The sequence below is a fragment of the Crotalus tigris genome, unplaced genomic scaffold (assembly GCF_016545835.1).
Source record: "Crotalus tigris isolate CLP2741 ecotype Arizona unplaced genomic scaffold, ASM1654583v1 scf7180000017726.370058, whole genome shotgun sequence".
NCBI classification, from domain to species: Eukaryota; Metazoa; Chordata; class Lepidosauria; order Squamata; family Viperidae; genus Crotalus; species Crotalus tigris.
In genome coordinates, this window is record NW_024096594.1 from 240,020 (window position 1) to 267,137 (window position 27,118).

Consider the following 27,118-nt stretch of genomic DNA (forward strand, 5'->3'; position numbering starts at 1 on the left):
TCCAGTCCATAATCTGAAAACCTTTGCTACCTCACCGTATACGTGCCCAAGTCTTCTATTTAGAGGTGGAATAGATACCAAAGGTTCACCTGTAGGTTAGGTGAATGTATGGAGAAATAGAGACCTAAATACATGTTTACGACAAGTTATTTATTTTTATTTATGTATTTTTAAAATTTATAAACCGCCCCACTCCCGCAGGACTCTGGGCGGCTAACAATAAAAACAACATAAAACATGACAAAACAAACAGTACAATAACAGTCATCCAGGGGTCAGATTTTATAAACCCCAGGCCTGCCGGAAAAGCCAGGTCTTAAGCAGCTTACAGAAAACCAGCAGGGTGGGAGCGGTCCTAATCTCCAGGGGGGAGCTGGTTCTAAGACGTGGGCGCCATCACAGAGAAAGCCCTCCTCCGCGGCCCCACCAAATGGCACTGCTTGGCCGACAGGACCTGAAGGAGGCCCAGCCTGTGGGATCTAACCGGACAAAGGGAACTATGAGGTAGTAGGCAGTCTCGCAAATAGCCTGGCCCTGAGCCATATAGGGCTTTAAAGGTAATGATCAACACCTTGAATTGGACCCGGAGACCAATAGGCAACCAGTGCAGCTCACGGAGGATAGGTGTAACGTGGGTGTATCGAGGAGCACCCACTATCACTCGCGCGGCTGCATTCTGGACCAACTGTAGTCTCCGAATACTTTTCAAGGGTAGCCCCATGTAGAGCGCGTTGCAGTAGTCCAAACGTGAGGTGACAAGGGCATGAGTGACTGTAAAGAGAGCCTCCCGGTCCAGGTAGGGTCGCAACTGGTGCAACAGACGAACTTGTGCAAAGGTCTTCCCAGCCACAGCTGTCTAATGATGTTCCAAATTCAGCTGTGGATCAAGGAGGACACCCAAGTTGCGAACCCGCTCCGAAGGGGGTATATTTCCCCCCGCTAGAGTCAACACTGGACCGTCGACATGATCCTTGGGAGGCAACATCGAAAGCCACTCGGTCTTGCCAGGATTGAGCCTGAGTCTGTTAACCCCCATCCAGACCCTCACGGCTTCAAGGCAACGGCCCATCACATCAGCCGCTTCACTGAGAGAGCTCGGGGAGGAGATATATAGCTGGGTATCATCAGCATACTGATGATGATACCCAGTTATCATGCTTTCCCAGTTTTAATCCTGATGGATAATAGATGATGGAAATTCAAGGATTCAGCATGGGGGCTTAGGTTATATTCAACCAATTGGATCTCTCGATTTTTCACTGAGCTCAAAGGATGACCTAACATCCTTTCTTTGACTTTGCTTCAGGCAAAAGTAGTTCTTAAAGTTAGAATTCTATTTTTAGCTAGGCAGCTCTGTTAAGGAGTGTGTATATTAACTTGATTTTCCAAAAACGTCAGCAAACCTAGCACAATGTAATGATACTTAGCAGCAACCCTTAAGAATGGGCAACCAGGTACACAAAAATACTGAAAGCAAGATTGCCTCCGATGATTGTAGATAGAGGTAAGAGGAAGAAGATAGAACGTGCAGTTCTCCACAACGGCAATCAAGAGGGCGATTTTGGCACCATGGGACATTTCTTGTATAAACATAATCTATTACTTAATATTGAAGTTTAATATGACATTAGCTTAATTGAGAAAGGATAGCTTTTAGAACCAACTGAGGCTGATAAGAGTCTTCTTCCATGGTGCTAGTCTAGGAGCAGGGCTGCAACTGTCATGGCTTGTAAAAGCCCAGACAGGAAGTGCTTTAATAATGACCAAGGACTAAAGTCCTGTGGAAAACCAAAGAAAGGGAGGAGAAGAACAAAGGAATATAATTCACATTTCCCAATACAGGCACTCCTCAACTTACAACCACAATTGGGACCAGAATTTCCATTGCTAAGCAAGATGGTTGTGAATGTATTACCTTTTTTGCCACAGTTGTGAAGCAAATCTGGCTTCCTCCTTAACTGCTTGTCAGAGGTTGGCAGGAGAAGGTTGCAAATGGCGACCCCATGTCCCTATCATTGATACATGCCGGTCGCCAAGCACCCAGATTTCAATCATGTGACCGTAGGGATGCTATGATGGTTGTAAGTATAAGGACTAGTTGTAAGTCACTTTTTAGTGCCACTATTAACTTCTAGTAACAGACACTAAACAAATGGCTGTTAAGTCCAGGACTACCTGGTGAAGGGTAAAAATGCATATATCCACATCGAGAACCCTCTTGATCCAAACACAATGCACAACTCAATGTTAAATAAGGTCTCCTACATTTCTGGAGTTGTTTATAACTCAATATATTATTCCAATATTACATAAAGAAGCCATGTCCTACCAACCATCCTCTATTTTTTAAGAGACAAGAGGGTGAGGAAAAGCTAAAAAATGGTCAATGGAGAAAAGGCACTATACAAATAAGCCACAACACATGGGTGAAACAGTATCTTTTATTTTCCAAATAGCAAATTACTGGCTAAAAATATTAGCCCTGATAATTTTCCTTCTTATTATATAGAATGAAGAGTCTACCTTTCCAAAGGAAAAGAGAAATAGCTGAACACATAAGACAGTCTACTTGAAAGGACTCAAAAGGTAGAATAAGGTCTTTAAATATACTTGTTCACATCTATTAAGGGCTCTAGGAACGTATCACCAGATGCCCAGTAGGTGGCGCACAAGTCTCACGCGAAGGATAATGCAAGGTCTAGGAGTTGCAGTGAGGTGCAAGGAATGGATTTAAATCTGCCCCTTATGGGAAAGAAAGAAAAGAGATAAGGCAACATGTGAATCCTTTGAGGGCAGCATATATTTTCCTAACAGGCAACAGAAGAAGAGGCATGCACCCAACCCTGTCCCATTGGCACATGACGGTCAACTGTATCCCCAGAGAAGTGGAGATGAAAGTATTCCAGAGCGTTGTGATTGGGCCTCATAACAGCCAAGTGTACAGGAACAGAAACTATTACATGACCTCATAGCCACTGCGGATTCCTTTCATGAGACAACAGGCAAAAATGATGCCCAGGAGCTGGGAAAAAAAAAAAAAACGAGAGAAAAATTATTTAGTCCTGATGTTTTCTTCAGAAATAGCAAGACTGTAGGAGCCGTGGGGGTGCAGTGGTTAGAATGCAAGACTGAAGGCAAACTCTGCCCACAGCCATATATCTATATAATCGTGTTTGTGGAAGGAAGTCTGCTTTTGTGAAATTCACTTTCTTGAGAACACAAACCAGAACAAGGCTACTAGCTTTTACCAGCAAAACAAAGATGCAGGTAGGCATGTTCAGATGAGAACCCGTCCCCACAAACAACAGCTTTTGTACCTCAAAGAAGGCAATGCCCAACGCAACTGCAGCCACAATCACAATGTGTTTCTTCAGCCACTCTTCTATTTTTGTCACACAACCCTGCAGGGAAAGAAAACAATTATTTGGAGGATTCTCTCAAAAGACTCAAGCTGGAGCAGAAAGTCAGTGTAGCTTCAGAGGCTTAAGTTCGGGTCTAGGGGAACTAGGATTAAAGGATGCCTAACCTTTAAGACTTGTGGACTTCAATTACCAGAATTCCTCAGCCAGCATTGTCAGCCAGAATGCTGGCTGGGGAATTCTGGGAGGGGAAGCCCACAAGTCTTAAAAGGGCCAAGGTTGGACACTCCTGGACTAGGCATAGTCTCTAAACCTAGCCTACTTCACAGAGTTGCAGCAGGGAGGTTACTAGGGCAGATTTCCACTTGCTCTGCCTTTCATCAAGAGCTCAAAGCAGAATGAATAAATAAATACGCCACCCCAACGCTCTGGTCATACAAACCACATCGAAAGTATTCTCCGGAGTGGGATTTTGGGTACAGGCCATGGCTTTCCTGCAGCAGGAGGCGGGTACATGTCCAGGCTTGAATTGTGTGACATTAAACCAGTCAGTATAATTGGTGACTCCGCAGCAGGAATACTACAGTTGGGGAATGAGAAAAGAGAAGAGGCGAATATTTTAATGAAAACGGAGTTTGAGTTTTCTAAGCCTTCCATATCTGACTTGCATCTGATTAAGAGGAAGCTTTTTAATAAACCCATTGTTGTGCCTCATCTAATGCTGGACAGGGATCCAGGAGCCCCAGTATATGTCCAGGCCAGCCGTCCATCAGCTTCATTCTCACACATATAGAACTGGAATGGTTAAGAGCTCAGCTTTTTCCTCTCCCTTTTTAACAGAAAATATTCACATCTATGGTATCTCTTCCTTGACGCGTATTCCAACTATTCTGCTCCCGCCACTTTGAGCCCGCATCTCTCCTGTGCCTTTCGTCCTCCTCTTCCAGAAGCCTCATCCACCTTTCTCCCAGTTGTCCAGTTTCAACTGAAAATGCAGGTTCTCCAACTGCTATTAACTGCAGGGTATCTATCAGCTGCAGGTGGATTTGCTCAATTAGGTGTAGGAAAAGCAATGCAACAAACATCACGCAGACTGTAACTGTGGACATTTGGACAAGCTGTTTTGGAAAGGAAAGGACTGTTGAAAGCAATACTGAAAATCAGGAAAGGAGACTCTGCAAAGAAATTAGGAACTCCTTTTTTTTAAAAAAAAAAATCCACTATTTATAATGCCATCACTGCTTTGCCAACCCTCGAGTCTAGAAGCAGACCTTTATGGTAGACTCACTTTCTTCTGCAAGTCATCCAAAGGTTTTTGAATGACTGATTTATTGTTGTAAGTATTCATTTCTTCCTGGATTTCATCGTTAATCACTGATCGGACCTGGGAAAGAAAACAAAGGAAGAGAGGTAGTAAGATTCAAAAAGTTTCCATAGGATCTCATATGAAGAATGAAACAACCTCAACGTGGGTTCTCTAAAGGTGGACATCATAATCTGGGCCTAACCTCTACGCCAGCCTTTGCCTGTGCTGGCTGTGGAACGCTTGGAATCATGGTCCAATACCTCCCCCCCCCCTAGAAAATTTCATTATTTAAGTGTAGAAGCACTGGTGAAATTCAGCCAGTTCGCACCACTTTGGCAGAACCGGCAGCTAATTTTTTGTTGCCCAAGCCCAGAATGGACTTCCGGAATCGGCATCCACGCAGAGAACCGGTTGGTCACATATTTGAATCCCACCACTGGGTAGAAGGTTACAGTAGCATCATTCCTGAAGGTCTCTCTTACCTTGTCCTTAAAGATGTATCCTGTAATGGCAGCTGCAATCTCCACCAGGAAGATTAGAGTCAACAGCACAGCAAACTAAAGAGGAAAAAAAAAATCTGTGAACACTCTGGAAGAAGAAATGGATCCCAGCTGTTGTTGTCTCCCTTTATTTGGGATTTTGTGATTAACAAGACAAAAATGAACTGCCAGTTTGGCTCGCATTAACTCACCTCCAGAAAAAGTTGTCTCTATTCAAGAAAAAAAACCGTATCCCCAAACTGGAAAATATTTTGTCAAACAAGTTTTCAATTCTCGTTCTCTATTAGGGCCATGAACTAGGCTTCTTCTACATCAGAATGTTTGGTTGGGAGTTTATAAGTTGCTTGTTTTTTATTTCTTTACTTATTCTATGTATATGACCACCTACTCACTCATATCTATAAGGCGCCAATTGAATAGGACTGCGTCACCAAATAAAGCCACTAGTGCAGGGGTAGGCAACCTTGGCTCTTATATGACTCGTGGACTTCAACTCCCAGAATTCTGGAGCCAGCCATGCTGAGGGGAAAGGGAGAGGTTTCCAAGCTGAGCCATGCTAGCTCAGGAATTCTGGGAGTTGAAGTCCACGAGTCATAAAAGAGCCAAGGTTACCTAGCTTCCATGTTCATCTAGGAAAAACAAATTTCTTAGCTTCCCAATGACCCTCTGCCCCATAACTTTATACTCCTCTCCAGTGTTTGCCAATGCACTTCAGCTTATGGCAACAATTTTAGCGAGGTTAGACCCAGCACACAGACAGGTTTTTAAAAACAAACATGTAGTCTCTACATCTCTTGTGGGTCCTTCTAATATTCATCACCAATCTATAGCTTGCCAAGAACTTAGATTTATTCAGAAACACCCACTCGCAGTCTATAAGACTTTGGTCAACGGGGACCTTTTGCCACTATGATTTTAAAACACATTAAAGGCAATTTCTGTTGGGAACCAAGAGGCATTTCTCCACAGAATAGCACATCATGCTCTATATCAGGGGTTCTCAATCTTGGCAACTTTAAGACTTGTGGACTTCAACTCCCAGAATTCTGGGAGTTGAAGTCCACAAGTCTTAAAGTTGCCAAGATTGAGAACCCCTGCTCTATATATTTCCATGAAGCAACCAGGAACCTAAATTATGTAAAAGATATACACAGCTGTTGATATGACTTCGCACAGAAGTTTTACCACAGAAAGATTTTTAAATGATTTTGAAATACAGTTTTTGACCCAAGATGTTCATTTCTAACAGAAAGGCCAAAATAAAATAAATCTCCTGAATGGATTTCACAAGTACTGTTAAGCCCTGAATATTTCTGTTCTTATTACGGTTTCTCCAACTCTCTTAAGTACAAAGATTAATGACTGACAAAGTACTGATAAAGCCCTTCAAAGTTTTAAATATCTAAAACTGTAGTTTTAATGTTTTAATTTTACTTCTTTTATAACTAGTAAGTCTGCCTGAGTCACCTTGTAGGGGAGATGGGCGGCATAAAAATTAAATAAATAAAAATATACTTTCTAAATTATTTTTAAAAGCCTCTGGATTAGATTGGAACATTCCTTTTTGAATCTTCTTCTCAACAGCAAAAGTACTACTATAATATGGTCTGTGACCATAATGCTGTAATCCTCAATATGGTACTGATGGAGGTCATTCTTGGTGCTCACCGTGCTACCTGATTCACTTCACTGTTGAACATGTTTTTAAAATGAAATGGGAAGCTGGCATGCTAAAAAGTAAAAATGCTAACGTCCACCATTTATTTATTTATTTTAAAAATCCAATTAAAGCTTCTGGACCTCACAAGCATCCTTAAAAAATAACATGCTCTTAACATCGTCCAGGTATGTCCACCAATTCAAACAACCAGGAACAGCAGTTGCCAGATGACATACGTTTCAGCCCCAGGGGCCTGTGAAGAACTGTCAGGTGGCACATTCCTAAGAAACACTTCCACAATGAGACATAGATAAATCTGCAATGTGACTGCGTTAACAGAGTCTGTTTGATTTCTCACGTTTCCCATTTCCCAAGCTCCCAAAAATAACGCTACAGTTCCGATTCTTTGTCTGAATGCACCATCCAAAGCTGGAATAAAGGTTACCAGCAATTCCATAGCCCCCCCCCCCCGTTTCTTCTCCATCACCCCCCTCACCGTGGTGACCATGCAGTAGTTTTCCTTCACTGCCCCACAACAACCAAAAAAGGAGATGAAGAATACTATGACGCCCACGGACAGGATGACAATGGGAGCAGCAGAAGCTGATGGTGGGCCGGTCATCACCAGGGTGTTTTTGAGCTCGATTTGTACGAAAATCCCCAGGGCAATCAGAGCAATTCCGCAGAGCTGTGGAGAAGAAAAACAAAGCATCAGCATTGGGATGACGAGAAGCAGGGAAACAGCGATGTGGTAGAAGGTGGTGCCTTCTCTTCCATGGATGTGTTCCAGAGGAGGCTAGATAGGGTATGTGTTGATGTTTTAACTACATTACTGCACCGAGCAGGAGGCTGGACTTAAATAGGCTTTCCCAACTCTTAAGAGTCTGTTGTAATCTTAGAAGGGCTGCATCTTGAAGGAAAAATAGGCCAAACACACCAGGTGTGGAAGACCTTTAATCCACCAGTTTGTCTCCTCCTAAAACCCTCTTGCTCCTGAATTTTAATGGCATGGTGGTCAGGAATTGAGTCACGAAATAAGAAAACTAAAATAACTACTATTTTACCTTTTATTGGTATCCATAAGGCGCTATGTCCTACCTGGTTTTATTCAGCTATTTCTAGATGTTTAAAATTTAAGCAAAACAATTGAATAGGAAGCTCTGGTGCCACAAAGCTTTAATTTCAAGAAAGCTTCGGGTTTCTCTTTCTCTCTCTTTAAGAAAGGGGGGAAAAAAACGCAGCAGCTAAGTTCAGGAAAGCAGAAAACCACATCTCAATGTGTGGGTGATGCTGCTCTGTGCGTTATCACCACATCCTCCAGGGGCCTTGTTCATGTGTTAATTTAGATCCCACCTTTCTTTCCGGAGTCCAAGGTTCAATATGCACATTCCCTCCCTCCTCTATTTTTCTTATTAAAAACTACCTGATAAGTTGGCCTGAGGGACAGCAATTGCCCCAAAGTTACTCAATGAACGTTCAGGGCTGACTGTGGTTGAACCTGAATCATCCCTGCCCAACAACTCAAACATCACACCAACTAGCTCTTATTCAGTGCAACTCCCCGATCATTTTCCTCTCTTCTGATATAAACGAATCCTTATCAGCTTTGGTCCAAATGTTAAGCAAAAGAGTCAATCTGAGAAGTTCCCCTATTTTATATATTCCAATGCTAACTCCAACTCACCCAGCTTCAACCTCAGCCTCAAAATGGTGGCATAGGCAAATGGATACATTTGGAATGCTTGATGTTTTGTCCTCCTTCTCCCATGAAAGTATTCCATCCCTTATTATATGTACGGGGCCAACTTAGCAGAAGAAAAGCCTGCTAAGTTATTCTCTACTTGTTGCCTTCATGTAAGCTGAGTGAAACTCCCATTAGCCCAGTGGGCTGGATCATGCAGGGAATGAGGGGGACTTTGTGTCCAATTCTTAAGCAGTGTAACCATCTAGAAAGAGGGCACTAGCTATTTTTGCCATATATTGTTTATGTCAATAGCACAGTGTGAGCAATCAGATATCCTCTAGATTTGTTTGCTTACATTTTCGACCAGTAGTTAGAAATTGTGTGTATTGCCGTCTGGAACACAATAACCAGGGTATCAGGTTGTTTATTCGGAACAGCATCACAAAGGGAAATTGACTCATTCATTTATTTAATTTCAGCACTATCCAACTCGAGAGAGACTCTTAAGAGATTTGAAGCGACGGTAAAGTAATAATTTCCTGAACTCTATGGACCACATCAGAACAAGCTTCTTAAAAATGAAATGGGGACAGTAGATAAAAATAATAGGAAAGTATCCTGCAAAACTGGGACAAAATAAAGAAAGCAAGACTTGTGTATTTTTTTGCTATCAAATCATCCATACAATTATATTTGAATTGCTTGCTTTAATCATTAATCTACTTATAACTTCAGATTTTAGAACACATATATCATGCTATTTTCCAGCATAATCGATCTTCTTATAACTTTTTAAAGCTCATCTTGTTATGCTGTATGCTGCTGTAAAGAAGGTACCCTATCCCCTTACGTCACCCCCTCTTCCAAAATTAGCAGGCCTGATCAAAAAGCTCTGTCTTAATTCTGCAAGAAAACAACCAAGCTCAGAGAGCATTAAGGACCTCTCATGGACGTAATCAGTTTATAATATTCTCCACTTCTTTATTTTTTTTGTATTCTACATTTTATAAACCAACCAAGGTCAGTAAAACTACCACACGCCAATAGTATCAATCAACTAATACTAATTAATCCACTAAATACAATCCAAATTAACAATTCACCACAGATCCAGCCACAGTTCATGATGGGCAATTAAGTGCTGATGAATTCCTGTCTAAATTAGTCCTAACTGGGTTTCCAAAACCTTGTGCACTTCCATTCAAATATTAAGTAAATCCAACTTTTTTAAGCTCAGCCACTGCCAATGAGATGAGATCACTTCCTGCACTTATACTGATGAACCACCATGGACACGTCAGTGGGAGAAGTTTGAGCCAGGACCACAAACTTATTTTAGCCAGTCTAGTGTGTTGTATGGATCTCAGGGAAATACTTTCAAAACCATGCCCTCTTTTCACCATTCAAGTGAAAATCAAACACATTTTTTATGTACATAATATTTAATTTTCAATATTTATTTTTTCCTCACTTAAATGAAAGGTCTTTCAATTCCCTTTCCCCCGACAAATCTATTCTTTTTCCAATAGCCTGTTCTTAAGTGGCTCATGAAATCAGATATGCAAATACACTATCTCTTGGTTTCCTTTTCCTCTTTAAAAATGCTTATTTAATCCTACCAAGGATCTGATTGCACACGCCACAAATTTGGAACTCAAATATATATGGAAACTTTCTCTATGAAGATGACTAAGATGGGGGGAAATTTGCATTTTGTACTTGAGAGTCGAGACTCTGCTTGGGTTGGATTAAATCATGTTAAAATCTGCTTGCTTTTTTGGTTACAGATATACAGGCAGAAAATAGTGTTCAAAACAAACCATGGCCCCAGATTATAAAACAGCAGGTTGTATATTAGAAAACACTTTGGCACATGTGCTTAATAGAATCAAATTACTAACTGGTCTCTCAAGGAAGGATAGCAAGGACAAAGAGACTAAAAACTTCAGAACAGGAACTGCAGTATTTTTAAAAACAAGCAAAAGATTTTTTTTTTTAAAAAAGAACACTTCTTATAGCATTTAAGGCTAATCTTAATAAAAAGTTCTGGATCTCCAAAACACAGGTGGTCTTCTCTCCAACCTTTGCCATACATTTCCCAAATAATTAGAACTTCCTGGATTTAGTGTTTATCTTTTACCCTATCACAGCAGGATGGACCCACCCAAAGCAAAGAGACTCAGCCTATATCCTGATAGCACACTTAGCTATTTTCCATGATAGCCCAAGCATGAAAGGCAGATACAGTAGAATTATTTCTACTGTAACAAAACAAGAATATTTGTATTTGTATCCTATTATTTATTGTTTTAACAAATAACTCATGGAGGCAAACATCCAGCATACCTTCCTCCTATTTTCTCTACAACGATCCTGCAAGATGAGTTGGGCTGAAAAAGAGTGACAGACCCAAAACCACCCGGCTGGCTTTCATGGCTAAGGCAAGACTGGAACTCACCAGCTCCTGCTTCCTAGCCTGGTGCCTTCACCACTAAACACAGGCAGCCAGAAGCAGAAATTCCTCTTGGCCCAACTCCAGGGAACACGAAACTCACCAGGTCTGATGTGGATGGAAGAGGAAACAGAGGGAACTTCCATATACTTTTGATTTACGGCTGTCCTTTACAATAGATCAGTGTTTCTCAACCTTGACAATTTTAAGGCATGTGGACTTCAACTCCCAGAATTCCACAGCCAGCAATGAAGTCCACATGCCTTAAAATTGTCAAGGTTGAGAAACACTGCAATAGATTGACCCACACTTGTTATGATTCACCAGTCTCAACATATTTAGGGCACATATTTTACACATACACATGTATGGATGAAGGAGAATATTTGTAGCTCAGAGCTGAAATGAGGGGTCCTTGGTGCTCTCTGAACTTGCTTGTTTTCTTGCAGACGTTTCATTACCCTAACTAGGTAACATCATCAGCGACACCAGAATATAAACCGACAGCAAACAGCACTCCTTACTAGCACTGATGATGTAACCTAGTTAGGTAATGAAACGTCTGCAAGAAAAGAAGCAAGCTCAGAGAGCACCAAGGACCTCCCACACACACACACACACACACACGTATAGAGGACTCCTTCAAAGAACAAGCAAAGACCCAGTATTGGAACACAGTGAATTGGAGCCACAATTAATTTGCCTTGCAGAAGTGGTTTCAATACTTGTAATTATAAAGCAATCCCTTAAGGGTCAAGGCCAGGGGGTAGGCAACCTTGGCTCTTTTATGACTCGTGGCCTTCAACTCCCAGAATTCCTGAGCCAGCCATGCTGAGGGGAAAGGGAGAGGTTTCCAAGCTGAGCCCTGCTGGCTCAGGAATTCTGGGAGTTGAAGTCCACGAGTCATAAAAGAGCCAAGGTTGCCTATCCCTGGTCAAGGGGAAAGATATGTTTGCTTTCCAGCATCAGGAATGGGTTTGATCTGAGGATGCAAAATAACTGCATTTTAAATGGGAAAAAAAATCCTAAGTGGAAAATATCACCTCTGCCGTTTCTTGTTCCTCGTCACTGAATAAATAGAACAGTGTTAACTTCTCTGTTAGGGATACTGCTTTGATTAACAGGGCACTTTAGGATTAATGTTTCTATAACAAAAGAGTTAAGAAAAGATTTTTAACCTTCCCCCCCCCCTCAAATTGTTTTTATAATAAAATGACACTTCTCGTGACAATGATATATGGATTTCCCGCTTAAACTAGCACATTCACATGGTAGCCTTCTTCCTTACCAGTTTTCTCATACATTTTTCATTCAGAATACCCAGGAACATTCTTTTGAATATTTGTTTAAACTGACCTTATACATACCTTAGGTCAAGGGTGTCAAACTTGCAACGTCATGTGACGTGTTGTGACTTTCCCCCCCCCATTGCCGGCAATGGGGTGGGCGTGGTTTCGCTATGACGCATCCGGCCTGTGGGCCGGCATTTTGACACCCCTGCATTAGGTTTTCCCTTGTATCAGGGGATTATCCCCTATACTAGGAACTTCCAAACTTGGCAACTTTTAAGAACTTGGGAACTGACTGACTGGGGAATTCTGGAAGTTGAAGTTCACAAGTCTTAATGTTGCCAGGTCTGGAGTTCCCTGCCTTACACTATCAGGCTTCTTTCAGACAGCCATCATCCTATTCTTTTACTACTTGCTACTAGTTGTTTTACATAGTCCTATGAAAAAATACATTAATCCAGGGGTTCTCAACCTTGGCAACATTAAGTTGCCAAGGTTGAGAACCCCTGTGATTAATCACTAATTCAAACAAGTGGCGCAGCAAACAGAAATAAAACAGAAAAGAAAAGAAAAGAAATCCACACCATTTACTCTTTCTACGTTTGCTTTTTCCCCCTTTGCATTCAGATTATTCTATTGTGAAGGGGCAATGCTGTCTGGACAAGCATAAACAGACTATCTTGAAATAACAGTGCCTATCAAAAGTCTATTTTTGTTTTCGCATTACAGCCAGGCAACATCTGGCTGTTGCGTACATTAGAACAAATAATTCCACCAACTCCACTGTTCTGCCAAACAAAAGTTGGCTTACCGTTTCTAGAGAGAAAAAATCAACTACGAAGCTTTTCCAGAGTAGAAAAAGGATAACTTGGCACTTTCATGATTTGATTCCTGAACCATCCCAGATAATTATTATATGTAGCTAAACCTGTTCTGAGATAAGATGCCAATTCTTGTGACTTTGGTCCAAACAGAATTAAAGAGAGGCATAGTCATAATTTATTTTCTCACTAAGCATAAGGCCACCAAATGTTATGCTGAAAAATGACTTTCCAGATCATAGTTTCCCTTATGTAAATGGGGCCGAACAACAGGAAATAAACTAAATTTTAAAGCCTACACGAAGCCCACACACAAAATGTGGTCTTTTTTTAAATCTCTGGAAAGTAAATTCCCAGTAACTATCAACTTGCTCCTCTATAAAACTCAAAACAGTGGAAACCTAGCACATATTTGGGCAGGGGTGTGCAAAAAGGGTTCTCCCGCATTATTTAGTATCTTGATAATTTTCCAAGAGAAAAATTGTTATACATTTCTTCAAAAACAGGCAAACAGATATCTGAATCCAAGAACGAATGCCATTTTGCCACCAAAGTATATTTGTATATATATTTTCACTGTTCAAATACAATTAAAAACATGTACATAAAATCAGATTATCAAGATGCATCTCATTATTTGAAATGTAGATACGGATATGTATATATGGGACATAATACTACTACAAAATATTTCAGAGTCTAGAACTAGGGATAGAAGACTTTTTTAAAAAGCAAGATTTCACATTTAATTCCCTTTTCTGTTTCACACTATAAGAATGCTCTTCACCCAGTTGTATTTATCATTTGGATTGTATTAAGAGAGAGAAAGAGAACAAACATATGGCTAATTCACCTTCTTGCGATTAGCAAAATAAACACTATACAGTACTAAGAAAGGTCAATTGTCAAGTTCCTTTCATCCATTTGGTCCAATAAAAAACTCCCATTTCTCCAAAAGGAAATTCCAAGTTCTACAAGGGTATTGGGGGAGCCGTAAAGAGCACTGAATAACTTGCTTATATGTTAGCTCTTGCAATTTAACTAATTTAATCCAACTGCATCGACATAAAGCACTCCCAAGTGCTGCTGGGAAAAACCAACATCCTTTTTTAAATACAAAACCTCAACTGATCCCAGGGTTCCTTCCGTTGCTCCCACCTGTCCCTCACAAAGCCCACACCAAACTTTCTGTCTGTGTACGTGCATTTTTTTCATACTACTCTACCAGTTCACCCACAAATTAGTATTACTCCATAGCTGTATTTATGTATTAAAGGATATTGAATAAAAAAAAAACTATATTTTTTGCAGAATTTCCTTCATAATTAAAAAATACATATACAAAATATAAAAATATATTAAAAACAAATATAGAAACAAAAAATGGAAACTGAGGTATTTAGACCCAAGTGGGAAAGCTATTCAGATCTTGTATGGGCACACTCACGTACCTGTCAGCAATTCCTTTAAAAAAACTGTCCCTTTTGGGGAGCTCATATGACAATCAACGAGACCCCCAGAAAATCCCGGATGTGTTTGAGTTAAGGAGGCAGTAAAGATACAACCCACGGGGCAATAATAGGGCAAATCCATTTCCTGTGAACAAATGTCCTTGCAACAAAAAGGATAGTCAGCTTTTAAAACCGTCTGGGCTGTACTGCCCAGAATTTGTCACAATAGGTATTGAAAAGGGATGTAGAAAGTTAAATTTATTTCTGTGGTTGAGCAACATAGCAAGTCATGTTACTTATGCAGAATTAGGATATGTAATCCAGATCAGTAAAAGTGCTTTGAAAGTCTTGCTGCATTCCACAGAACCTTGTTTGCCAACACCAGAAACTGGCCCTATGCTGCAAGCAGATCAGCAGACTTTGCTGCCATACAGAGAATACCGCAATGGCTGCTATGGTAAAAGCAACAATTTTTGCCACATCTGTCACTGAAAGGATAATATGCAGCTTCTAGTCTAACAGGAAACCACCAAGTTCTGGAACCCTGGTGGTTGACAATTTCATTGGCCAAACTGATACCGAAAGTCTCAAAATGTTCAGCTATTTGTGGACTGAACTTTCTACTTCAGCAGTTCTTCATGTTTTTTATGGAGAGTTATTTGTGCATTGGCTGGTTTTATACTAGGTCAGTAGTTGCCATATGAAACCATTCCTATATGGAGAGACAGAGAAGCACATCTTCCTTCTAGCATATTAATTATATTCACCCATTGTAATAATAGCAATAATATGGTTTGTTTGGTTTGGTGGGCCATGTAAATCCAATTGTTTTGGTTTAAGCCCGTTTTACAGAAGTTGAGTGAACTGTGGCTTACTCAACATGATGACTGAGCAAGGCATGACATAGTAATGCTGTACGAAGCCAACCATTTTCTTACAACAGTGGCTTCCAACCTTTTCACTGAAATCTTTGGAGGATTACCTCATACGTCTAGATGAGCAATGCAAATCCTATGGGCACCATAGCATAACCAACCCCTTTTCAGATATTCTCCCAGGGATTTCAAAATTAATCTATAGAAATACAGTTGGAATCTCATGAGATTTTGATACTCTTTTCCAAAATCTCACGATAATTCAATCAGGAACACCAATACCTTGTGAGATTTGGTGATCTTACAAGATTTCAGCTATTTAAGGAATACCATTAAAGTGAAGTTTAAATTTCCATTGGTAAATTAATTTATGCTATTTGTGAATTGTTAGGTGTCATGGAATTATATAATCCAGTTTTAGTTTTGTTTTCGATCCAAGATTTTACATTTGGGGCTTTTGTATTGAAAATGAAACTGTTCTTGGAAAGGAATTAGTATTACTAATTAGTATTAGTATTTCTTCCAAACCTAGCAGTCTAGTCATCAGGAAAATTACTGATTTAATAGGTTTTAGATATACAAATATAAGTTCCTCAGATGTTGACTTCTGTAGAAATATAGTGCAAACCCAAACACTGACCAGGTCACAGGATAAAATTGTAAATATAGAGTTCTTCTACTAATGTTTTAAAAACCTGTTAAAAGACAACAAAATGTATGGCCAAGCCTTCAGGAACAAGTACTAGCAGATGGAGCTTAAACTAGCACCCTGATGGCTATATATAATGCTTCTCCAGGGATAGTACAAACAGAAGTCAAACATATTCCAAGTAAACATATCCCAGAAATCTTGGCTGGGGAAGGGGCCCAACGAGGATATCCATAATAAGTAATCTTCACTCTTTAAGACCAGAATCAGCCCCCTTATTAACTTACCCAGAATATAAAGTTGAAGAAAAACACCAGGTATTTAATACACTTCATCCCACCTTCCACTCCCATCTTGCGTTTTTATTTCTGTAAGGAACAGAACGAGAGGAGAGGGAAGGAGAGAAAATCATTACAGGGACAAGGATAAGGAACAGTCTATTAATAAAATGGAGGTTGTTTAAAAAAAAAAAAAAGGAAACAGGAAACTTGGGAAAGTAGAGCAAGCAAGAAACAGAGACCCGCAATTCCAGGAATCGCGATCAGCTTTATTGAAGGAAGGGGAAAACCCTGGCCGAAATCCTTTGCTTATTAGTAACTCGACAGTATCAGGCTACTCGAGGGAAAACAGGGAGCGGACTAAAACAGAACACGCGCTCCAGCCAAGAAGTTCCTAATCCGGGACAACACCCAAACTTCCCGTTCTCCCGCCCCACCTTGCTCCTTTACGTAAATCCCCCGCGCTAACCCCCGCAGCGCCGACTCCCAGCCCACAGGCCGGTCCTTTCTCCCATCCTCTGGAAATGCTTTTGTGGGGGGTAGGGGGGACGGAGAGGGAAGAGAGGAGGAAAAAAAGGCCCCCGAGCAGCGTGGCAGAGCGCCCTGCCTCGCCGACCTAAAACTACGTCCGCTACTAAGGCGTCGGGTCCCCTCCCGTTCTTCCGTCTCTTGCTAAGCAGCGCCAGATTTCACAATCGAGAGCCTTGGGGAAGGGCCGGGGGGGAGCGGGCCGGAGTAAGGGAAGGGGGGGGGAAGACTAGGGCAGAGTGGAGAAAAAAAGCCCCTAAGTCCAAGGCTACTAGCGGAGCGCTTGGCTGCATTTCCCCCTCCCTCCTTCTCGCCCGCTTTTTACTTCCCAAGCCAACCATTCATAACCCCCACGCCCCACCCCCGGTGATCCTTTGGCTTACCTTCCTCCTTTAAGTAAGAGAAAAAGAAGAAGAAGCCCTCGCCGACAGGCTACGTCTCGGTAGTAAAAAGCAAAGCGTCGCTTCCTCGCGTCTTATACACCTCCTCCGCCCCGCGTGCGCCTTCTGTCTCCGCGGGCGTCACTACTCCTCGTCTCGGCTTCGTCCCGCCCGGCCCCTCCCCTCCCGCTGGTCATGTGAAGGGAGGAAGGAAGAACAAGCGGCCGGGGAGGCGAAACCTCAAGCTGAGGCTCCGCCAACTAAGTCAACAGGACGCGCGAAGGGGAAGATAGCGGGAGCAGCTGACTCAATCCGCGTCCGAAGAGCGCTGACTTTCTCCGGCCTTTCCTCACCGCGCCGCTCCCTCCGCCCGTAAATCAGGAGGAACCGCCTTGGGACTGACTGGCTGTGAAGTGGCGTGGAAGCTGGTGTGGCTCCGTGCGCTCCCTCGGATCTGACCTAGCAAGCTGTAAACTCGCAGATGGAAAGGCGGCGAGGGAGGAAAGGCAAACACGGCAAAGGAATAAATAGGGAAAACATTCCTCGCACGTATGAGTGACTCCTGCATTCGTGTCCGCTTTCTAAATTCCCCTTCCTGGGAATGAGTGTAAAGACCCTTTGAATGCAGTGGATTGCTTCAGGAGCGGGACTTGTATGTAATACACAACGCCTCGACTTACAACAGTTCACTTAGTGACTGGTTCGAAGTTACGATGACAGCGGAAAAAAGTGACTTAAGACAGTTTTTCACACCTACCACCATTGCTGCATCCCCATGGTCACGTGATCAAAATTCAGATGCTCGGCAACTGACTCATATTTATGACGGTGGCAGTGTCCTGGAGTCATGTAATCTCCTTTTGCGACTTTCTGACAAGCAAAGTCGATGAGGAAGCCAGATTTATTTAACAATTGTTTTACTAACTTAACTGCAATGTTTCACTTAACAACAACAGGAAGAAATTGCAAAGTGGGGCAAAACTCACTCAAATGTTTCACTTAGCAACTGAAATGTTGGGCTCAATTGTGTTGTAAGTTGAGGACTACTGTACCCAGTTTTATCCCTGTGAAAACAATCCTGCAAGGTAGATTGGCCTGAAAGGTACTGACTGGCCCCTAAATCGCCCAGTGAGCTGAGGGTAAACTTCCATGGGAGTCTCTCAACTTAAATTCAGCATCCTAACCACTACATCACACTGGCTTCCAGCCTCCCTCCTCCCTGGCTGGGCTAGGAATTGTAGTTCAAAAAAACAAACAAAAAAAAAAAAACACAAAAACAAATCTGTAAGCCTACAGAATGTCCCATATCAAAGTTTTAATTTCTTGGACTGTTTTCTTAATTCCAAAAACTTGTTTGGGTTTGTTTTTGATTGCCTTTTTAAGACTTGAAAGACAAGATTAGGGACAAATCATCATGAAGAAAAATCTATGTGGTTGCTAAGAGACCATGCCAACTTTCTCCTGGTCTTTCAGAAATGCTTGGCCAGGCTCTGCTGCTGGCTTAAGGCCCACAGAGGAACATGCAGCCATGTTTTAATTTTTATGTCTATTTGTCACCTCCCAGAGTTGTTGTACAAGAGAAATGATTGGTTTCTAAATATGATGTAAATAAAAATTAAAAAATGAGATCGGAAATAACTTTCAGGAGTTAGCATATTTTTATAATTATGCAGAAGATGGAATTTCACCATGTAGAATTTTTATCCTGTATCTTTTCCCATCAAGACTGGCATATCAGTATTCTCAGATCAACATCTGTCAGGAACTGAGATGAACATGTTTCAGAACTGCTTTGGAAAGAATGATAATACAACTAGTCCTCGACTTACAACCACAATTGAGCCCAAAATTTCTGTTGAGGCATTTGTTAAGTGAGTTTTGCCCCATTTTACAACTTTTCTTGCCACAGTTGTTAAGTGAATCATTGCAGTTATTAACTTGGTTGTTAATCAGGCTTCCCCATTGACTTTGCTTCTCAGATTGCAAAAGGGATCACATGATTCTGAGACACTGCAACTGTCATAAATATGAACGTTGCCAAGCATCCAAATTTTGATCATGTGACCATGGAGATGTTGCAATGGTTGTAAGTGTGAAAAATGGTCATAAGTTTCTTTTTCCAGTGCCACTGTAACTTTGAACGGTCACTAAATGAATGTTGTAAGTTGAAGACTACCTGTATCATATGCTTCTTAACTGTCTTGTCCCTTCAAATCTCATTCAAGAATTCAAGTGAATAATTAAAAAATAATAATTTAGACCTGATAAGGGGAGACAGGGCCAAAACATTAGATTAAAAGAAGGGATCATTAGCTATAGCCAAACTAGTCTTTTTTAAAAAATCACTTTAAAGAATGCTTCTGTGGACTTGTGTAAATGGACTAAATATTTAAGAAAGGCATTATATGTGCAGATGGGTAAATGAGAATGCTTTTAATTGATATAGAAATACAGAAGCAGAAGTACAATGAGGAAGTTAACAAAACTACAGTAACTGCCTTTTGGTGCCATTGTGATCAGGCAGTGGCTGGGAAAACCAGCCTGACTACTGTGTAATTTAACTGACAATGCCTGGCTTTCTGTAATAAAGCCTATTGAAGTGTTTATTAAATTACTGTTAATTTTTAATGGTGTTATCGGCTGAGCGGGCAGCAGAGAAAGTATAACAGGTCATAGTACATAGAATAATTCAGAACAATTGCTTTGTTCATAGGATTATTGTTTTTGATCATTTTCTCAAGTATAAAACCAAAGGTTGTTAATGTAAAAAAATGAATTCTTTTAAGGCTAATTTTCAAAATATTACTTTATAATCTCTGTAGCCTACCTGGAGTAGAGTAACTAACTTAACATTACATATCTGCTAAGAATTCTACATACATTAACCTAATTGAATTCCTGATATAATCACTATTAAGCAAACCATTTCAGTTGAACTAAAATTCCCCCTGGAAAGAAAAAAAGGAATACCAATTGGCCATATCTGTACATGTGTAGAGAAAAACACTTCTGAAAATAAAGTTTTTTCAAGTTGTTTCCAGTCAATTTACAGTTTCTTATAGATCAACTGCTATCTGAATTAGGGCAACATGCTTCCAGGGATTTGTTTTCAATAATGTTCATTAGAATGTGGTTTTGGCCACTGTTATACAGAGAGGGGTGAGAATGTTTCTTAATAGCTATTTAATTTCAACCAATTCAATGTGAAGCCACTGGCACACCAATCAAAGCAAAGCAAAGCACCCCTAACCAAAGCCTCAGGCTGCTCTTCTAGCAGGAGCTATAAGGCTAGGGCAGTGTTTCCCAAACTTGACAATTTTAAGGCATGAGGACTTCAACTCCCAGAATTCCACAGCCAGCAACGCTGGCTGTGGAATTCTGGGAGTTGAAGTCCACATGCCTTAAAATTGTCAAGTTTGGGAAACACTGGGCTAGGGGACACACCAAGTCATGAACCTGCCCCTTCAGGAGAAGTACTTCCCCATCAAGACACCACTGGGGTAGGCAGAGAGCCTTGATGAACAAATCATAGCTGTCTTTTTGGGATTCCATTTTATCTTGTTCTCTTCTATCCAGACCTGCAGTCTCCAGGCATCTGATCAGGACTTCCAACAGTATCACCAGTCAGACCTGGAGATGCATTGTATAGTTGTTTATCATTGGCATGGTATAAAAGCCCAGATTGTTGGATGATTTCTTTCTGTGACTTCATGTAGATCAGTGGTTCTCAACCTTTTTAATGCCGCGACCCCCAACTGGTCGTAAGTTGAGGACTACTCAACCGGTCGTAAGTTGAGGACTACTCAACTGGTGCAGCACCGTTTGCAGAATAGAACTTTTGGCAGGCTCAGCAGGGCAGAGACAGCCTGGACAATTCCTATTGGCTTCTGAAAGCCAATAGAATAAAAGGGAGTAGCACAGCTAAGGAAAAGGGGAAAAAATGGCGGACTGCATTGTTTGGCGACCCCGTGAAATTGTCGTTTGACCCCAAATGGGGTCCCGACCCACAGGTTGAGAACCACTGATGTAGATGTTAAATAACAGTGGGAAGAGCACCAATCTCTGTGGCACCCCAAACAGGAACAGCGACTGAGCCAATCTCTCCCCCATCCCCCAACTGAAACCATAGATCTAAGGCAGCGGTTCTTAACCTGTGGGTTGCGACCCCTTTGGGGGTCGAATGACCCTTTCACAGGGGTCGCCTAACCGCCTGCGGCTCCGGAGCCTCCTCCACCATTTGCAGAGAGAGAGAGAGAGAGGCACTTGCGCTTCCCTTCTCTCTCTTTCTCTCTCTCTCTCTCTCTCATGCAGACTTGCCCCCTCGCAGAGCTCCTGATTGGCCCTGCAGCCAGGTGCCCTGCCCCCTGGGAGAAGGGTGGCCAGGAAGGCCCTTTCCCTGGCTGGCCCCGTCCGAGGTGCACGTGGCCGGGGAACTGCACAGGGAAGCCTTGAGATCCCCTTTGGGAGTGGCCCGGCAGAGCCTCCGCTGAGCGGGCCAGCCGTCCCGCAAGCCACAGCCCTAGTTGGCCAAGTAGCAGCAGAGCCGGAGACGGAGAGAGAGTGGCAGGGGTAGGGAGGGGGCTTTGAGTCCGTGGAGCACCCCCGTGAAGCGACCTTGGGCAGGTAGTGCGCCCCCCCTGGCTTACCTGCACCAGGTGGAGGGGCAGCCGAGCCGGCCATGCGTCTCCCTGGGCCGGGTGGAAGTCCCGGCTGGGGCGATTCCTGGGCCATCCCTGGGCCGCTGAGCTGGCCATGTGTCTCCTGGGCCGGTGGCCGGCAGGGGCTTCCTGGGCAGTTCCCAGGCCGCTGAGCCAGCCACGCATTTCCCCGGGCCAGGTGGCAGTCCCGGCTGGGGCGGCAGCCGGCAGGGGCATTGGTTCCTGGGCTGTTGAGCTGGCCATGTGTCTCTCAGACTGGGCGGCAGTCCTGGCTGGGGCGGCGGCATTGCTTTGGTCCTGGCAGGGCTGGTGGGATGGCGGATGGCAGGGGCATTGGTTCCTAGCCTGTTCCTAGGCCACTGAGCTGCCCACGTCTCCCCAGGCTGGGCAGCAGTCCCGGCTGGGGTGGTGGTATCACTTCGGTCCCGGTGGGGGTGGCAGCATCCCGGTCCAGTCCGTGGTGCCCTGGGCGCCTTTCAGCGCCTTCTGCTGCCTCCTGCCCCCCCCACACTTGGCCTTCCTGGGACCTCCGCCTATTTTCTCATGCCCAGAGCAGGAGAGGAAGTGCTGCTTTCCGGGCATGGAAAGGGGCTCCCCCCTCCCAGCCCCTCATCCACCGGGGTGGGGGCACTCCTCTGGACCGGGACTGGGGGTGTGCAAATCGCAGCCTAGCCTGGTCCGACTCGCCCTCCTTTCCCGCTGCCTAGCCTGGTCCGACTCGCCCTCCTGCGGCAGGCAGAGCTCGGCAGGATTTGGCCCAACTGGCTGGACGGGAAGGCTGAGCAGCCCCAGTGAGGGAGCTGTTCCCGCCCCATGGCCAGCTGGCTAGGAATCTCGTCCGGCTTGGGGGCCGCCTGACCGCCGTAGGGATGTCCACGTCAGCCGCCTCCTGGCGGGCCCGCTAATTGTGGGGTCCCGGCCGGCTTCCTCCGTGAGTCAGGCACCCGGGACTCCGTGGAACCGCTCCTAATTGCACCCGGGAGGGCCTGACCGAACCCCGGGCTGACTTGCGCGGCTCCGAAATGCCACTTGTCTGAATTCTTTCTGCCTCCTGGGGGGGGGGGAGTTGTGCCTCATGTCCCAATTATTATGGGTGTTATTCCAGCGTGGTCACTTAATTTGGATGCTTCTGTTGTTTTTATTGGTTTTGCTGTCATTACTCTTTTAAAAAGTTTTTAGTATTTTTAATTGTAATACATCTTGGAACTCTAACCTGCCCAGAGTCACTGAAAGGGGAAACCTGAGATATTGAGGGGAGAGGAGAGAGAGAGAGAAGAGAGAGAAAGAGAAGAGAGAAAGAGAGAGAGGAGGAAAGAGAAAGAGAAGAGAGAAAGAGGAAAGAGAAGAGAGGGAGAGAAAGAGAGGAAAGATAGAGAGGGACTAGAGATAGAGAGGGAAGAGAAAGAGAGAGGAAAGAGAGGGAGAGAGGGAGAGGAAAGAGAGAAAGGAAAGCATAATCACTATGCTTTAATTATGTTCAATTCATAATAATGAAAATACATCCTGCATATCAGATATTTCCATTACGATTCATAACAGTAGCAAAATTACAGTTATGAAGTAGCAACGAAAATAATTTTATGGTTGGGGGTCACCACAACATGAGGAACTGTATTAAAGGGTCGCGGCATTAGGAAGGTTGAGAACCACTGATCTAAGGGATAGCATCACTCCAGAACAGTGCCTCAACTGCCAACCCCCATAGTGGTGCAGAAGGATACCGCGATCAATGATATCAAAAACTGTTGAGAGGTTTAAAAGGACCAAGATAGTGCACTTACCTCATCTGAGTAACAACAAGAGTCATCCAGTACCGCATCAACTCCCCCTTCCCCAAAGTACCTGAAGGAGCCACACATGGCAGGGGCAGAGGGTCATCCCAGAGAGTACCCTGTCCAGTTCCTCATAGATCATGGGCCAAAAAGAAACCCAGGTAATTTAGTAAGATGTTGATACGGTCAGTACACTAGGCCCTGCTCACATGGACTCAACGTCAAGTAAAATGCAGCAATTTTATTGGCATAATGTTGCTTTAACTGATCACATTGGTTGGCTTCACCCTCGGCAGAGAATTAGGTACCCTAAACAAGGCTATTGAAAAGATAGATGTTGATGGAGAAAGAGGAGGAATTAAGGCTATTGTTGTTCTTAATGCCAGAGTAGGCCTGAACATGGGCGCATATACATCTGTATTCAGACAGATCTACTAATTTTCAATTTAACATCTACACATTAAATATTATAAAAGCTCTTTGTAAATGCTTTCTTGCCACAAAGGAACCTTTAAACAGGAAATGTTTTTCAGAAGCAGAAACGCCAAAACTAGAAACTTCAAGGCTGCATGCTACTCCAAATGTTGAGTGCACCCTAAGATTCTATTAATCATACAATAAAGTGGAATTATCTCATCTAGTTGTGTTTCCTGTCTAATCTACCTAGATGGTTGACTTAAATTTTTTTCTCCAGTGACTGCTATACAGGCAGTCCTTGTTTAGTAACTGCCTTATTTAATGACCACTCCTTTGATGATGAAAAATAATTTTATGACCAATCGTCTCATTTATGACCTTTGCAAGTCTGTAAAGCAAAGAAAACCTGAAGTGAGTTTGTAGCGCGGTTTCACTTAACTGAGTTGTGGATCCCATTGTGTTTGCTAGACAAGGATTACCTGTACTTCAGATGAGGTTCAACTTCTACAGCAATCAGTGTTCAAATTCTTGTCCCTCTTTTTCCCCTGTCTACTCAAAATAATAGTGTCTAGAAGCTACTCTCTTTGGGGCAGGATAGATAATTTCCATCCAGTCCTGTTAAAATGTCATATATTTATATACATATAAACTTTACGTACAGTACTTATAAACTGTACATCAGAATATCAAATATGCATTTAGTACTAATGCATATATCAACCTACCTTGGCATCTAAAATCTATCATCACAACTGTCTGGATGTCTCCCACAGCTCTAAATCCATGCAGTTTACAGAGTAATTATGTAGCATCTCCATACAAACAGGTTCCAAGAGCAAGGATTTTCTACAGTGAAAGAATAATGTAATAAAAGCAAGTACAGGTAGACCTCAACTTATGACCACAAAAATCCTGTTGCTAAGTGAGAAGTTGTTAAGTGAGACATTTGTTAAATGAGTTTTGCCCCATTTTATGACTTTGCCACAGTTAATTGAATCATTGCAATCTTGGTTGTTAAGTGAATCTGGCTTCCCCATTGACTTTGCTTGTCAGGTTGCAAAAGATGATCACACGAGCATAGGACATTGCAACATCATAGATATGAATCAGTTGCCAAGCATGTGGCCATGTGGATGCTGTAACAGTCATGTAAAAAATGGTCCAAGTCACTTTCTCAGTGCCATTGTAACTTTGGTCACTAAACAAATTGTCATACATTGAAGTCTTCCTGTACTTTTACTCCACAATTAATTTTGAACCAGTCAGGTGACAGGGACAGTGGAAACTGCTTCTGACTCTATGTGCCCATTTCCTAGAAACTTGATCAGCTGATGATCTTTAATAGACACAAGTCTGAGTTAACATATACTGTAACAATATTACATCTAACATATGATATTTAATAAGTTAAACCTTTCTGTCCTGGATTTCAGAGAACATAATGTTCTTCTACATATTAGAACATCATTTTGTGAAGCACTGTAATTCATTCATGTAGTATGGTTATATTGCTACATTTCAGTAACTTTGCCCTATCATACCCAGTTCTTTAGAATGTGGAATTAGTCAAAAACCATCACACGATTAGTGACATACATGGAAAAAAACTTCCCACGATTAACTCTGAATCATGCAATGATGTTCTTACCAATGCATTCTATCCTGAAAGGGAATTGCACAATCCCATGCACTTACACATCATGTGCCTAGATTGTTAATGTAAGGTCTGACCTTCTATTTTTGGTTGATATGCAACTGTATTGCACTAGTGCAGCCAGTTCCCATTTTACAGATTTTGAAAATTTGGGGCATTTTTTACCTTTTACACATATAAGCCCATTTTCTTACTTCAAGAATTACTAGTATCTAATGGTGACAGAACTGATCAAAATAAGTCCTCTTGAACTCTTTAGTTGTTCTGATACACTTGCAGCTGATTTTGATTTAAATGTAATATATTCTCACATATAGAAACCCTACATAGACAACACATTGGTATTGTGTCTTAATGTTGAAGGATAGCTCCATTCTATGCTGTGCATATCTCTATTAAAATACAATGGAAAGCAGCTAAAACTAAATATGAATCTATCCATATAAATTACAGATGTAAAATCTTGAGTTGAGCTTGATTCTTAGTGACATTTACATGATCGTGTACCTTTTCTGATATCTTTGTTTTATCCCAAAGTGATTTGCTACTGCCTTCCTAAGTTTATTCAACTTCAGTCTAATCCTACTGTAGTTTTTCTGGTAGTTAAGTGCTGCCACCTATCTGGGCCTTTACAAATCCACCCACTTTGAAGATCTATTCTTTTTTAATCTTGCCTTCTTTGGAGCACAGGTTTCAAAGATATCATGCCTTTTTGTATCAAGACAGCAACCAAAAATAAATACAGAGTCCAGTCTTTTCCCACATTTTATGAGACAGGAGAATATGTATTGGGAATCTGAAGCACACTGCTTTACTCACAAATTTTTGTATATCTTTGTATCAATAACTTAGCTTTGTAGTAAATGAAGATTTAAAATAAAAATGCTTTCTAATTTTTTCAAACTACAGGAATTTTCGTCAGTATATTTCTTTCCTTGAACTGTTTTTGCTTCTTGAAATTCATAACTGTTCTTAAAAGCATACATTTTGACTTCTTGGATAAGGCCCATAGCAAGATTGCTAAAAAAAAAAAAAAAAAGGACAAGTATAAAAAGTGGAAAGAGGGGCACATAACTAAGGCAGAATATCAGCAGATAGCCTGAGCCTGCAAAGATGAAGTGAGGCGGCGAGAAATCTGGAATGGGGGAATGAATAGAAGAATATAAAAAATATGCAGAAAAGATTCGAGACTGATTGAAAAGAAAAAAATGATAATATGTTGTTGGCTAATTTTTTTGATTTGGGAATTATTATTTTTTTGCTTTGTTGTGAAAGAGCATTTTAAATAAAAGTTTTTTTTTCTCCCTGTGGAGTTATAAAATTTGCCTGATTGAACAATGAGCGCACCAAACCTCACTAAAATTACAAAAAAAACCCCTGCTTCT

General features: G+C 42.1%; 1 protein-coding gene across 1 annotated transcript; it reads right to left on the minus strand.

The window, feature by feature from the left end:
* Positions 1-2,423: 2,423 nt before the first annotated feature.
* Positions 2,424-17,393, minus strand: CD63 (CD63 molecule). Its single transcript, XM_039339022.1, has 8 exons — positions 17,236-17,393; positions 16,334-16,414; positions 7,322-7,513; positions 5,148-5,222; positions 4,648-4,743; positions 3,802-3,939; positions 3,318-3,401; positions 2,424-3,022 (listed from the first exon to the last, which is right to left on the minus strand). Exons 2-8 carry the CDS (start codon positions 16,397-16,399, stop codon positions 2,957-2,959), a joined length of 717 nt encoding a protein of 238 aa, XP_039194956.1. The 5' UTR covers positions 16,400-16,414; positions 17,236-17,393; the 3' UTR covers positions 2,424-2,956.
* Between the last annotated feature and the right edge of the window lie 9,725 nt (positions 17,394-27,118).

Bases quoted from the DNA above. Each gene is read 5' to 3' on its own strand.
- CD63 (XM_039339022.1), bottom strand. From the start codon at position 16,399: ATGGGAGTGGAAGGTGGGATGAAGTGTATTAAATACCTGGTGTTTTTC. The intron at 7,514-16,333 runs GTAAGTTAATAA...TCTTCTCCACAG, and splicing joins TCTTCAACTTTATATTCTGG to CTCTGCGGAATTGCTCTGAT. The intron at 5,223-7,321 runs GTGAGGGGGGTG...TTTCCTCTTTAG, and splicing joins ACTACTGCATGGTCACCACG to TTTGCTGTGCTGTTGACTCT.